This window comes from Melozone crissalis, unplaced genomic scaffold (assembly GCF_028551555.1).
Source record: "Melozone crissalis strain CALT ecotype California unplaced genomic scaffold, PUWL_Pcris_2 ptg000023l_1, whole genome shotgun sequence".
Classification (NCBI taxonomy): domain Eukaryota; kingdom Metazoa; phylum Chordata; class Aves; order Passeriformes; family Passerellidae; genus Melozone; species Melozone crissalis.
Genome location: NW_026535801.1, coordinates 25,543,650 through 25,556,991, shown reverse-complemented (window position 1 = coordinate 25,556,991; position 13,342 = coordinate 25,543,650). Strand labels below are relative to the sequence as shown.

Below are 13,342 nucleotides of genomic sequence, written 5' to 3'. Positions count from 1 at the left end.
ATTGGGTTTGGGGGGCAGCCCCCTGTCACCCCCCTCCCCAGCGTTATGGAGAGGGACCGTGGCACTGGGTGCGGTGGGCACAGGCCCCTGCCTCCCCCACCCCACTGCCAGGACCAGCCACACCGTTCGCCCCCAGTGATGCCACTGGAGCTGCCTCAGCCCCGGCACTGGGGCAGCCCCCTGGCCCTTTTGCCTGTCCCCTCTGCTTGCCCCTAGCACGTGGGCTCAGCCCAGTTTCAAGCACACAGCGTGGAGGGCGATGGGCATGCCAGGGGAGTTTGGGGGAGCAGCAGGTGTGGGCCAGAGAGGCCCTGGTGCTGCAGAGCGTGAAGGGGGAAGCTGAGGTTCCTGTGAGCCCCTCCAAGACCTCCCTTGCTGACCCCTCCTGGGTGGTGGCCTCTGCCCTGCATGGTTTTCCCTAGGAGAGAGACATGCCTGGAACAGCTTCCCTCTGCCTGGGAACCACCTCCTTCCCTTCCTGCTGCAGGGCAGTGCAGCATTGCAGGGCACCCCTCTGAGCAGCATGGCCCCCGTGGCCAGCCCAGGGACACCCCAACTGCAGCCACACCTGCATGGCACCACCCTGACCCCTGGCACCACCACCACCACTGTGACACTCCCCTAAGCATCTGCCCACCCTTGCCCAACCTCATGCAGTCTCTCAGGGCTGCAGCCCCTCCATCACCGTTCCCAGCCAGACCCCTGCACTGTGACTCCCCCTGCCACTCCAGTGTTGGCCCCCAATAATCCCCAGTCATTTCAGCACTGCAAACCTACTGCCTCCCCCGTCTCCTGCCCCAATCTGTTGTGAACCCATCCTCTCCTTGCCCAGCTATTGCCCAGAGTGGCTCATCCCTTGGTGTAGCTGCCTGGCACAGCCCAGGCAGCGTGGCGGGTCCTGCCCTCCCTCCCCTGCCTGTCGCTGCTCTTTTGCACCGTGCACGTACCCCTTGCCATGCTCCCGGCCCCAGGTGCTGAGCACCCTCTGTGCCTCCCCCAGATTGCACATGGTTAGGAGGGTGCTCCGTGCCCAGCCCTGTCCAGACAGCCACAGTCCAGCCCACTAGCCGGAGCCTTGGCCCAAACTGGCACCCACAGCCCTCCTGCCTGCCCTGAGATGGCAGGACACACGGCAGGACACACGGCAGGACCCGCAGCACTTCCCCTGTCCTGTTGTACATTGCCTCCACCCCCTCCACTGTAGCAGCAGACACCAGCGCAGGGCAAACTGCCCCAAAATATCTCAGGAGGGGGGGCGAGCTGGCAAAGCCCCCCTCAATACACACACTTGGCAGAGGGGGACCCCAAGGGCAGGAATTTGGGACCTCTGGGGAAGGCTGGGGCTGAGCCAGGCAGCCTCTGGCCCTGCTGGGTTGGTCCCCGTCCCTGGTGCCCACAGGTGGATCACGGCCATGTTGTGCCGTGCCCAAAGCCATAGACGCAGGAGGAGCCATCATCCCTGCAGCCCTCAAGGCCCCACAGATGGGAGGCGCAGGGCAGGGACCGGGGCACAGCAGCCCTGGCTCTGGGTCTGCATGGTCCAACAGCTCCCCTGAAGTATGCACCCACAGTAAGCATGTTCCTGTGGGTGCAAGCACCCAACTGCGTGGTGTTCCACATTCCCCTGTGTGGGGATACACGGCGAGCCTCCCAGCAGGCCAGCCACTCTGGTGCTCCCCAGGGAGCCCTCCAGAGCACCCTGTGCCAGCTCCCCATGGGGTTCCCATACACAAACCTGCAAGCAGGAGGGTTCCCATAGGGGCACCACATGTTATCCCAGGAATGTGCCACGGCCATGCCAGCCAGCCTTACACCAAGGTCTCCTGTGACAAGAGGGGTGCAGGATGTGTCCCCTTCTTGCCAGTGGGAGCAGCAGGCCCTGAGTGGGGTGGGCACGGACACCATGGTGGGAAGGCCAGCACAAACTGCCCTCGTGCTGGTGAACGTGAGAGATGTGCGTCACTGTTTTATAAATGTACAAATACTCCCTAATAAAGAGGCACAAGTAGGTCCAGAGATGCCTGTGAGGGCTGATGGGGCAGAGAGATGGGTGAGACACCACCCTAGAGGACGTGGTGGTGGGACCCAGGGAACACTTCACAGTCTTGTGCTCATGTATGAGGGGTGCAGGGTGGAACTGAAACAGGGGAGACAGAGGATGGGTGGAGGGGAAGGGGAGCCCTGCTGAAGGTTCCCCTAGCAGAAATGTTTTTCCTGTTCCTGCCTTCTCCAAAACTTTATCCATCTGCCCCAGCTATCCTGAAGCACAGGAGAAAACAGAAGCTTCTCTCTTGGAGAAGGCTGCCAGCACCAGGTACCACAGGTTTCCTTCTAAAGCAGTGAGGGCTGAAAAAGCCTGAGTTAACTGGGTGCAGCTGGGACACAGGGCCACATCCCACAGATCACACCATGCCTTGTGAGAAGAGCATTGAGCTTGTGTGCTAAAGGGAAAAGCAGGGAAATAGCTACATGTTCCACATCTTGTTATCATCAAGTAAGAAGATTGGATCCCTTTGGGATGAGACTGTCCCTGCCACCAGATTCTGACCCATCTGCCCCTCCACGATGCCCCATCATTTCACCTGCACCAAGACAGTAACTGGGAGCCTCATGGTTCTTCCTGCTCTACAGTGAAGACGTGTCACAGGAGCTGAGTAAGGAGAGCAGGATTGTGTGGTGGGCCCACAAGGTCCTTCCTCACGATGTCCTCCAGCTCCTCCAGCACCATGCACAGGAGTGAAGCATGGCAGAAGGAAAGGCTGAGCTTCATGCATGGCCCATCCTGGCTTCTATGCCAACAAAGGAGCCTCAGGACCATTCCCAGAAGCCCTGTAGTGATAACCTAACGAAGATTTGACATGTATTTTTCTCTGTTGCTCTCAGCACCTTTATTCTTTAATTTGACAACTTCCAGGTGCTATCTGGAAGCGACAGCTCCTGTCACTTCCACTTCTCCAAACAGGACAGGCAGATGACATGAACCCAGCACCACCTCCCGCCTGTGATATGCCTCATGTCCCAGCACAGATGGCACTGGGCTGAGGAGGGCCAGTGGGACAATCCAGGTTTAGCACCCCAGGGTCAACCACAAACCCCAATGCTTTGGCTCCTGGGTGCCTCCTCCCATGCTGTGCCTGTTCAAGGGCCAGCAGAGGCTTAGTCCTGCCCAGAGATGGAGATGCTGCCACCTGGGGCTCACCCAGCACAGCACTGCTTGAAACACCTGTAATGAACCACATGAAATAGCTGGGGCATAATTAGAAGGAGATCCACCACAGTGAAACAGGCCCTTAATTTTAATGAGCACAGTGCTCTGGACAAATGCCAAGTACCTGATCACAGCAGGACCGGCTGTACTGGCGACAGCTTCTGTCACCGTAGAGGTGACAACCCCAGAAGACACAGCAGGAGAGGCAGTAGGGAGTAGGCACCAGGATGGAGCAGGCAGCAAGGATCTCTACTGTGTATGGGGTAGGCATCTCCTCTGGGCACTTTCCAACATGCCTCCACTGCCACAAACAGTAATTACAGCTGTTCTCATAGAAAAGCTGCATTTCAATGAAAGAAAAACCATCCAGCTTGGGAGCAGAGGGTTTGAAAGTAAGCCCTGAAATGCAGTGGGACATGTGGCCTCACTGCTGTCACCTCCTCCCCAAGCATGGAGATGCTGATGGTGACAGGCAGCACCTGGAGAAAGGAGTGACTCTCAGCATGTCTGTATGACGTGCAAAGCTCACTGCTTTGCTCTTTGATCATTTGCCCATGACGCCCTTGCTGGAAAAATGGACTGGTGGTGCCAATCAGTTGGGCCAGGTAAGGGACACACAGCATCCACTTTCCAGTACTCAGCTCCTGACAGTGGGCAAGGAGGCTGGAAAAACTAAGGAGGCAATTTAAAAAAAAAGTCCAAGCAAGCTGCCTGCCTCTTCCCCCAGTGCCACAGCTTCAGGGTCTTGCATTCTGCCAATGCTGGGGTGGTGTGGCCCCAGAGGGGACATCCCTGGGCATAGCCAGATATGCCAACACCCCGTGGAAGGAAACCCCTGCAGGCAGGCACACACCGACAGCAGCTGTGCCTGCACCTACAGCTTTCCTTCTTCTTCCATTGAAATGCTCTGATTTCCCTGAGCTTGGCCAGAAAACCCCCTAACCAAAGCCCCTCACACCCTTCAGAGGGCCTTAGCAGTAGGTTGGACATCCAAGGCATTGGATGCAGGCACAGCTTGGTACCTCCCTGTCCGCTCCTCCTCCTCTTCTGCCTTCACTTAGAGAGGAAATGTTTGCTGGAATTGGGTCCTGGCCCATGGTCGGTAGAGCTGCTCCTGTGTGGCAGGCACCCCTGGCCCCTTCCCAAAGAAAGCACAGGGAAAAAAGGGCATTGCATTTCCCCTTGCCCTCCAGCCCTTTCATGGCACAGCTGCAATTCCCAATCCTCCCAATTCCCATATCCTCCCAAAGGTCAGCCATCAAACTGAGTAATACTGCTGGGCCTGAAGTAGCTTTGCCACAGAGTTGAGCACACCCTGAAGTGACCCAAGCAAGGCTAGAGAAGTAGGTTTTGCCTTCCCTGCTCACAGGCTCACTGTTGTGTTTGCATACACAGGAAAACAAACCACGGGGAGGAGAGAATAGCAGTAGCTTGGGTTTTCCCCAGTTTGAGTCTCTTTCCTTGCCACAGTGCAAAAATGAGAGGAGGCAGGAGGGAAGTCAGGTGCCCACCCAGGCCCAGTGTATTCAGACATGCCCTTGTGCTTCAGAGTGCTCTGAACCACCTCTTTACTCTCTCTTCTGAAATAGTTCCCAAGAGAACATTGCTCTGTCTCTCTTGATTGCTGTGGTGAGCCAGTAACACTTAGAACATTTCCGCAAGGGAAGCAGAAGTCTGCAATGCAGGAGACAAGTTTTCTCCTGCCTCGTTTGTAAAATTGACCTTTCACTGCCCTGCCTCTGCAACTGGATAAGTGCAAAAATCCACACATTGCATGAAAGCACAGGTCAAGCCTGAAGAGGGATCACAGAATGTCTCTGTTTTCTCATCTGCCCACATCAGCTGTTCCTTCTGCCCCTTTCAAAGGTGTCACTGTCCCAGTCTGGCACCCTGCCTGCACCTGCTAGCCCTATGAGGGCAGGAGAGGGGCAGTGCACCTGTGCCCTTGCTCCTGTTGCCACAGGTCTCTGCCACGTCCCAGTGAGCACAGCCAGTGCTCACTTCACAGCCAGCACTCGCCTGCGTCATCAACCCCCTTCCCAAAGTTTTGCACATCCTTCTTTGGGGTTTCAACATGTTATGATGCTGCAGATAGCCTGGCAAACACTAAAACAGCTTCAAACCTTGCAAGCTCCCTTGGAAAGGGAGCAGTAACTGTGCTGGGAGTGCCACAAGCAGTCATTTGCTCATACATATGCCAGAGCAGGGAGCCTCTGCTGGTATTGACAGTGCAAAGCATTAAGTATGCAAATACCTCTAACTCGGTCTGGGTGAACAGCAGTGAGGCAACAGCAACTTTATCTTGACAGTCTCATGATAATTAAATGACAATTCTGGGTTTCTTTTTACAGCCAACTTGATTTGAAGCTGCTTTATTACCATTTGGATACTCTTCTAATGCCTAATCACATCTTACTACTTGGTCCACTTTTCAAAGGATAAATCTATCTGTAACACACCTGCATCTGCTTCGCTCCCTCTGCCCCAGATTTCCACTTGAAGGGAATTAAGGATCTGCTCAGGGAAGATCAAAAATAGAAATCCTCAGAACAAGCTAACAGTTACTGTCTGAAATATAATAAAATTATATTTAAACATATACACTCCTACACCATGGATACAGAGACTGGAGCAGGAAGAGATGAATGAGGTATCCTTGGAAAAGGCATACCACACAGCTCAGGGGCCTCCATGAGTTTTGCTGAGCACTAGCAGCTTTGATAAGTAATAGCGAGTAGGTTCAGTTGATTTTCTTGAGGGTGTCTCTTTGATACATGTGTTTCATGGAGCAGTAAAACATGATGAGTAAAGGCCTGGTGGGAAGGGCACATGGAGTTGTGAAAGTCATGCCTGGAGCAGGAAGCACAGGCAGGGGACACAGTCCCCACACCTCATAATGCAAATAGGAGTGTTAGGTGATGAAACAGTCCAGGACAGCACCACAGTGCTCTACCCAACTAAGAACTGGAAAACACAAGTGCTGAGAAGCCCTGAGATGTAAAACAGCTAAAAAAAGAGCGAGAACAATGCAGAGAGCAGATCCAGCACCAGTGATCCAACACAGTGCTCAGATCAAGTTTCTAGCCTGGGAGCTTTCTTGAGAGCTGATCCCAGATCCTGGAGGGCAGAGTTCACCTCACTTGAGCAGCCAGCTCAGTCTGCTCTGACATGGGCCAGGAGTCCCTCATGACTCACATACAGACCATGAAGGCTGTTACAGAGATAGCAGATGTGGGAGGACACACAGCTCCACCAGCCCTTTACTGGTGCTTTTCCACCCACACACAGGGCTGAGGAGGACTGGTCAGTGGGACCACAAGTTTACAGGAAAGACAGGGCACTGGACACTGCACTGGACTTCCCATGTCAAGGGGCTCAGCATTCTGCCACACCACCAGTGATGGCAACATGCAGCTCCAGCAGGACAGCCCCAGAGATTGTGAGCATCAGAGGAAGCGCAGGACTCCTGCTGCAAGCTGCAGGGGTTCAAGCAGGTATTTCCAAGTGTCTGCTTGGCACATCTGCCAGCCTGTCCATAAGGCAATGGGCAGCCACAGCCTCCTTAAGAAGCAGGCATCTCCCTGCTCAGGTAAAGGATGTTGCAGGTGCTCAGGGAAAGAGGCATCTCTGTAAGGAATATGTCCAGCCAGCTGCAGACAGAACTTATACAAGCAGCCAGCACCTACCACCACAAAGATCCCAGCACAACACCCACAGTTGCCTCATGAGAGAATCAGCCAGACCCACAAGTACATCTCTCCATTTTATTAGTGTAAATGCACCCCATCCCCCCTCCTTTCCCCCCTATTAAATACAAACCAGGAGCAGTGAGCGGCTCCTCAGTCGCTTTCTCCTTAGGAGATGCACAGCCAAACCCTCTGCCATGCCCATCAGTGTCAGGCACAATGTCCCTCGACCTTGAGGGCAGCCCCACAGCGGGGAGGGATCCCACCTCTGTCAGGAGGCTCTCGTCTGAGGGCTGTGACCTCCGACGTCCTATCAATACTGCGAAGGCCGAAGCGGCCTGGGTCATGGTTCCCATGGGGAGCAGCTCACGGTACATGAAATCAGCAGGATCCCCTCTGGCACCCCCTACACCCACCGGCCTCAGGGGCCCAAGTTCCTCACACCCCAACCGGCCAGGAGCACTCCAGCTCATTGCCAAGTGGCAAAACCCCAAAACCAACATCCTTATTGCTCTTTTGGGATGGGATGTGCCCCATTCCACTGTCCAAGCTTGTGGCAGGCACAGGGACATGATCCTCCCTGTACAACCAGGCCAATGCTCCAAAGGAGCAAGGAGCACATTCTCATCCTAGGACACTGGGAGAACTACGAGGGATCACTCCAGGCCCTGTGGCAGCCACAGCCCTGCAGAAGGGGGACTTTGGGCTCTACGTTCCCCCAGTTAAGGGGGGACAGCAAGAGACACAGTAGCCCATCTCCCCAGTGCTCAGCAGCAGGGCCAGGACAGACAGATGGAGCCAGCAGCCACCAGCTCTGAGTGAGGAGCCAGGTGTTCCAGCTTGCAGCTCAGTGACTCTGACCCCATCTTGCCCGGGGTCTGCACAGCCATGGCTGCTTGAGAAAGACCCAGGCACCCTGGGCTGGCAGACCCCGGCCTGGGGAGCCCCAGCGGGGCAGGTCACGAGCTTGGACACCAGCACTCTCTGCAGCCACTGCAGAAGGAAGACAGATTAGGGCAGAAGAAGGGGAGCGGGCAGGCAGGCATAACATGGCAGGGCCAGCCCCTCCACCATCCAGGGTTCAGGTGCTGTTCCCCTGCTCCTGCTCAAAAAGGACCATGGCCAGCTGGGAGCGAGAGCCTACGCCCTCCAGGCTGCTTTGCACACAGCGGTGGTAGATGTCCTCGCTGAGCCGGGGGTTGCAGGCCTGGTGCCGGTAGCGCTGCAGCAGGGCAGGCTCCACAGCCCGGAAGACGTGGAGGTTGGAGTACTTGATGAACATGTCGTAGATGTCCAGGGTCTCCAGGATGTCCTCATTCTCCTGCACGTCCCCCGCCATGCGGGTGCGTGCTGCCATGTAGTCAGCGTTGTAGAAGCAGGCTTCGTGGAAGACGTCACGGTCAAAGCGCCCCATGTCCCTCAGCAGATCCAGTGTGGTAGGTGGCACCTGGTTGTGGTAAGCAATGGCTGGGTTGTAGCCCTGGAAGTGGATGGGGAAGAAAACCTGCCAGTTGTTTATGGTGTTCATCCGGCAGCGGTTAAGGAAGTCAATGGTGATCTCTGTCCCCACGCCAGCCACAAAGAAAAGTGTGTCCACAGGATGCTTCTTGGAGATAATGTCCATGACCTTGATTTGGGAGGGCGCGTCTGTCTTAACACTGATCCAGGGGATCTTTACCTCTGCATACTTGCGCTCGTACTCAGTGATCTGGGACTTCACAGAGGCAAAGATGTCATTCTGGGTGACCTGCTGGGCCTCAAAGGGGTCATAGATGAAGAGGAAGGTGAGCACTGCATTCTCACTGCTCTCAAAAGCGGCTGCTGCATAAGCCTCCAGAAAGCGGGCGGCGTAATCCCGGTCGTGGGCCGTCAGCGGCAGGATGACATTGATGCGACTGGCCTCTGTCACATAGGGCATGGGGATGATCTCCACCTCGCTGAGGGGCCGCACCAGGTGCACTCGCTTAGTGACGGAGCGGCTGTGTCCCTTCTGGGTGACCACCTCCACCTGAAGGTCCAGCGTGTACTCCATGCCACGTGTGGGGTCGAAGCGCCGGTAGCCGTTCACCAGCTGCTGCTTGCGGACGTGAAGCACCGGCTGGTACTTGCGGTTCAGCTCCTCCATGGCCGTGGCCACCACGTCGGCCACGTCTGCCAGATCTGCACCATGCAGCTCACACTTGGGGGAGCCATCCACACAGGCATAGACCTGCTCCTCTGTGAAGTAGTCCCAGCGCAGCACCTCAAAGCGAGTTTTGGGCTGGAATGGGGGTGGGATGCCAATGGGCCATGTGGCGATGTGGTCCCCATCCGCAGACAGGCTGCTGGCATTCTGGATCTCCATCTGCAAGACAAGAGATGGACGAGTGAGAGCCCAGGCAGGCACAAGCAGGTCTTCCAGCTCTGGCAGCACTCAAACTGATTTCTGATACGCAGAGATTAGCCAGAGCTGGCTCAAAAAGCAGTGCCAGAACAACTCTGCCCTCAACCGGACTCCTGTCCAGCACCTCAGGTTTTCTCCCCACCCCACCCAGCCTTTGTGACAGACCTCTGCAGCCTTCTGTCCTCATCACCCTGAACCACCCAGAAAGCCCACAGGGGTGACAAACAGAACCAAGACCCTCCCAGCCAAGCCAGGTCTCACCTGGAGCTGCTGGATCTCCTGGTAGGTTCTCTCGAGCTCCACCTGTGCAAAGTACTTGTGCAGCCGGTACATCTGGAGGGGATCCAGCACAGGGTGGACAGTGAAGGCGCTCTGGAAGCGGAGGTCGGTCTCCCGTTCGGGGTCTGCGTTCTTCCCCAGCTCAAAATAGTGGTAATGCAGACCCTGTGCCAGCCAGGAAAGACAGGTCACAGCCAGCCCCAACCTGTACTCCCACACCACCAGATGCCAGCACAGCAAGCTCAAAGGATGTCAGGGTGCAACAGCTAGTCCTCCCAGGGTTGAGAGAGCCCACAGGGAGGAGGGAGAACACTGGGAATGGATCCAGACATCTCTGTTTCAGGACCTACCTCGTGTTCCTCAACACAGTTGACACCTGTGTAGTCAATGATGCAGCGGCCCAGCCACTCATCAGGCCGGGCACTGAGGATGTCATTGCGGCAGCTCTCCAGGTGCTGCTGCAGGAGCAGGAGGAGGCGGCGGGACAGCAAGTAGCCAAACCCTCCATAGCAATAACGTCCCTCAGTGTCCCCGCCGATGAACTCCTCAGGACGGCCCAGGTAGAGGTGGGTGTCAATGCTGAGGTGGGCAACCAGGCGGCTGATGCGGTGCGCCTCCGTGTAGGTATCGTCCTGCACCAGGAAGAACCAGTCGAAATCGTTCACGTAGTGGTCCAGAAGGTACCTGACGGTCTGGTACATGTTCCAGATGGGCCGCTCGTCGCTGTGTGTCACCACCGTCATGCCGTGGGGCACCTTGCGGCCCCGCGTGCCGGTGAAGTACACCAGGCGCTCCAGGCGGTGGGCCAGCGTGCGGTTGACAGCCACCCCCAGTGTGTTCAGCGTGCTCTTGGAGGTCAGCACGCCCACGAAAAGCCGCTGCCGCATCCCCAGCTCGGTGCTAATGTACCGGGTCCTGCAAGAAGAAGACAATGTATGGCCCCTAGGGCACTGCAACCCACCCCAGCCTGCACTTCCCTGCTGTAACCAATGGCACCGACCTCAGTTCCTCTGCAGGAACTGCTCCCAGGCTTCAGCCATGCATGTAAGACATCACCCAGTGTCACCAGCTGCCACTACACCTGTCTCAGAGGCACTGCAGAGCACTTTGCTGAGGTCTCCCGTCAACATGACATCAAAGGGGACCCTACTTTCCCATAAGCTGGCCAGTCCAGCTCAAAACAGATGCTCTCAAAAGGCTGAGCACAGCTAAAAGCAGGAAACAGGGCTGCACAACCCAGCTGTAGCAGGGACATGACCCACCAGACACCCCAACCATGAGGCTAGTCCCAGCCCCAGGTCTGAACTGGGAAGCACCTTCCTGCCATCCCTGCCAGTCATACTACTCTAAAGCAGGCCGGCAGGAGAGCCCGTGCTGCCCTCCTGGGGGAAGCCAGGCCCCACACAGGTTGCTGAAGCCGGCAAGGGGGCTGCTTGTGTCCCCCTCCCCAGCACGGCCCCCAGCTGTCGCACTCACAATGACTTTCAGGTTTAATTCTCCCAGTCTGGCGCAGTAGCAGGAAGCGACCCCCCCCAGCACGTCCCCCCACCGCCGCCTGGTACACAGTGGCCCCATTCAGCCCCCTTCATCCGCCCACCACCTCGCCAGGACAAGGAGGCCCTTTCACTGCCTGCTCCCTGTCATCCAGGGGACGCTGGGATGGGGCCGCAGCCGACTCCGGAGCGGGCTGGCGTTTGCAGCACTGGCTGGGGACGTGCCACCACGGCAGGGTCCCCGCTCAGACAGGAGGGGACCGTCGCAGGGCGCCCGGCAGCACGTGCTGCAGCGGGCAACCTTCGCACAGCGGGCACCAGCATGAGCGGGAGGCTCTTCGCTGCGGGCTGGGATCAACGTGAAGTCGGGCACAGGGGAGGAAAGGAAGCAGCTGGGAAAAGCACTCTCAGTGAGAAAAACCCGTCTAGATGGCTGAAAGGAGGGCACAGCCTACCGCCAAGCCTTCTGTAAAGCCCCCTTTGAAGCCCCCAGCCCCGCCAAGGCAGGGACCGGAAGCTCGCCCGCAGCTACCCCCAGATAAACCCCGGTGAGCGGCGGCCCAAGTCCCCAGCCCGGCCCGGCCCGGCCCCCCCGCACCTGACGGCCTTCTTGGCGGCCCTGCCGGGGCTGGGCGGTCGGTAGGGCACGACGCGGGGCTCCCAGCTGTCAGCGCCCAGCGCGGCGGGCACGGCGTTGGGCCTGCGCGCCGCGTTGCCGTTGGCGGGGCCGGGGGGCGGCGCGGGGCCGCCGTCGGGGTGCGGGCGGGTGGCGGGGCGCGGCGGCGGCCCGCAGGGCTCCTCCACCCAAGTGACGCTGAGCAGGCTGAGGGTGAAGCCCAGCGAGACGCCGATGGCGACGGGCCCGGCGGGCCGCAGCACCGACAACACCAGCGACAGCCGCATGGCCGGGACGGGACCGCGACCGGGGCCGGCTGCCGCTGCCGCTGGCGGCGCCGCCGTCCGACGTGTCACCCGCGGGCCCCGCCCTGCCGCGCGTCACCCGCCCCGACCAATGGCCCGCGCTGCGACCGACGTGTCACGGGGCGGGGCGGCCAATCGGGGGAGGGGGCAAGCGTGGGGGCCGGGTCAGGTTGCCGGGAGACCGCGGGGCAGCGGCCGGGCCGGGGACGGCGCGCGGAGCTGTGTCGTGCCCCGCACTCCGCACCCCGTACCCCGCACCCCGCAACCCGCGGGACTGCTCCGTGCCCCGCATTCCGTGCCCCGCACCCCGCATTCCGTGCCCCGCACCCCGCATCCCGTAACCCGCACCTCGCGGGGCTGCTCCGTGCCCCGCACCCCGTACCCCGCGCCCCGCCGGCTGGGCCGCCGGGAGCGCCGCCGGTGCTGCGGACCAGCAGGGCAGCGCCTCAGGCCCCGGCTGCCGGCTCACAGAGCGGAAAGCGCATCCACCGGGGACCGGCACCTGAGAGGGCTTCAGGGAGCATTTCCCCGGCCTTTTGTGCCCGGGACACGAGGACCTCCGCGGGGCCGTGTGTCCCCTCCCCGGGGCAGCCCAAATCACGGCGCTGGTGAATTCATGGTGGTCTTGAACCGCCACGTTCCCCAAACCGCTGCCCGAGGGTCGTCCCCTCGGTGTGGCTGATGGCTGAGTCGTCGGGGGAACTAGCGGGGGCTGAGTGTTTGAGGTCAGAGCAGCACAGTGCGGGCTGCGGGCTGCAGGAGGCAGCTGTGCACGCCGGGTGCTTGGGGAGCAGGCATAGCAGCAGAGAAACGGCGGCTGGAAGTCCTTTGGATGCACAGAACCAAACCATCCGGGGCAGTCGGAGGGTAGGCAGACACCAGGAGATCCCAGCAGCAGAGGCCTTTATCATGCATGTGTTTCAAACGGGAGCGAAGGGAGCTCCTCCAGCTGGGGTCGGGTCACTATCCCACTGTGAGCTGTCTTGCAGCATAGATGCACCATTGCACCGGCCGCCAGAAAGAGCCTTGGGGCAGACAGAGCTGAAAGAACCGTATCAGGGCAGAGTTTGCTGCACAAATGGAGCTTCCAGCACAGGAATGATTGGACCCAGAAACTGCAAGGCAAGCAGCCCTACATGGCTGCTCGGTGCCAGGCGTTGCTGAATAAGGGCAAGAAGGAGGACCTGGCCTTTCCACCCGTTCCCAGCCTATGGCTTCACTTCCACAGCCCTGCAGCTGTTGGGACTCTCGAGCGCCTCTGGATTTACTCTGGGCGGACAGACCATTCCACCCTCCCCATGAAACACAGCCCACTTGCCCCGGGGAGCACCAGCAGCCACAGAGCACTGCAGGGCACTGAGGGCATGTGGGG

At 58.7% G+C, this 13,342-nt stretch overlaps 1 protein-coding gene across 1 annotated transcript; it reads right to left on the bottom strand.

The window, feature by feature from the left end:
* Positions 1-6,958: 6,958 nt before the first annotated feature.
* On the bottom strand, positions 6,959-11,975 carry CHPF (chondroitin polymerizing factor). Its single transcript, XM_054277866.1, has 4 exons — positions 11,648-11,975; positions 9,907-10,471; positions 9,539-9,721; positions 6,959-9,238 (listed from the first exon to the last, which is right to left on the bottom strand). Exons 1-4 carry the CDS (start codon positions 11,950-11,952, stop codon positions 7,976-7,978), a joined length of 2,316 nt encoding a protein of 771 aa, XP_054133841.1. The 5' UTR covers positions 11,953-11,975; the 3' UTR covers positions 6,959-7,975.
* Between the last annotated feature and the right edge of the window lie 1,367 nt (positions 11,976-13,342).

Excerpts from the sequence above, each read along its gene's own strand:
- CHPF (XM_054277866.1), bottom strand. The coding sequence starts at position 11,952 with ATGCGGCTGTCGCTGGTGTTGTCGGTGCTGCGGCCCGCCGGGCCCGTC. Across the intron at positions 9,722-9,906 it reads ACTGTGTTGAGGAACACGAG|GGTCTGCATTACCACTATTT; the intron begins GTAGGTCCTGAA and ends TGGCTGGCACAG. Across the intron at positions 9,239-9,538 it reads AGGAGATCCAGCAGCTCCAG|ATGGAGATCCAGAATGCCAG; the intron begins GTGAGACCTGGC and ends CTTGTCTTGCAG.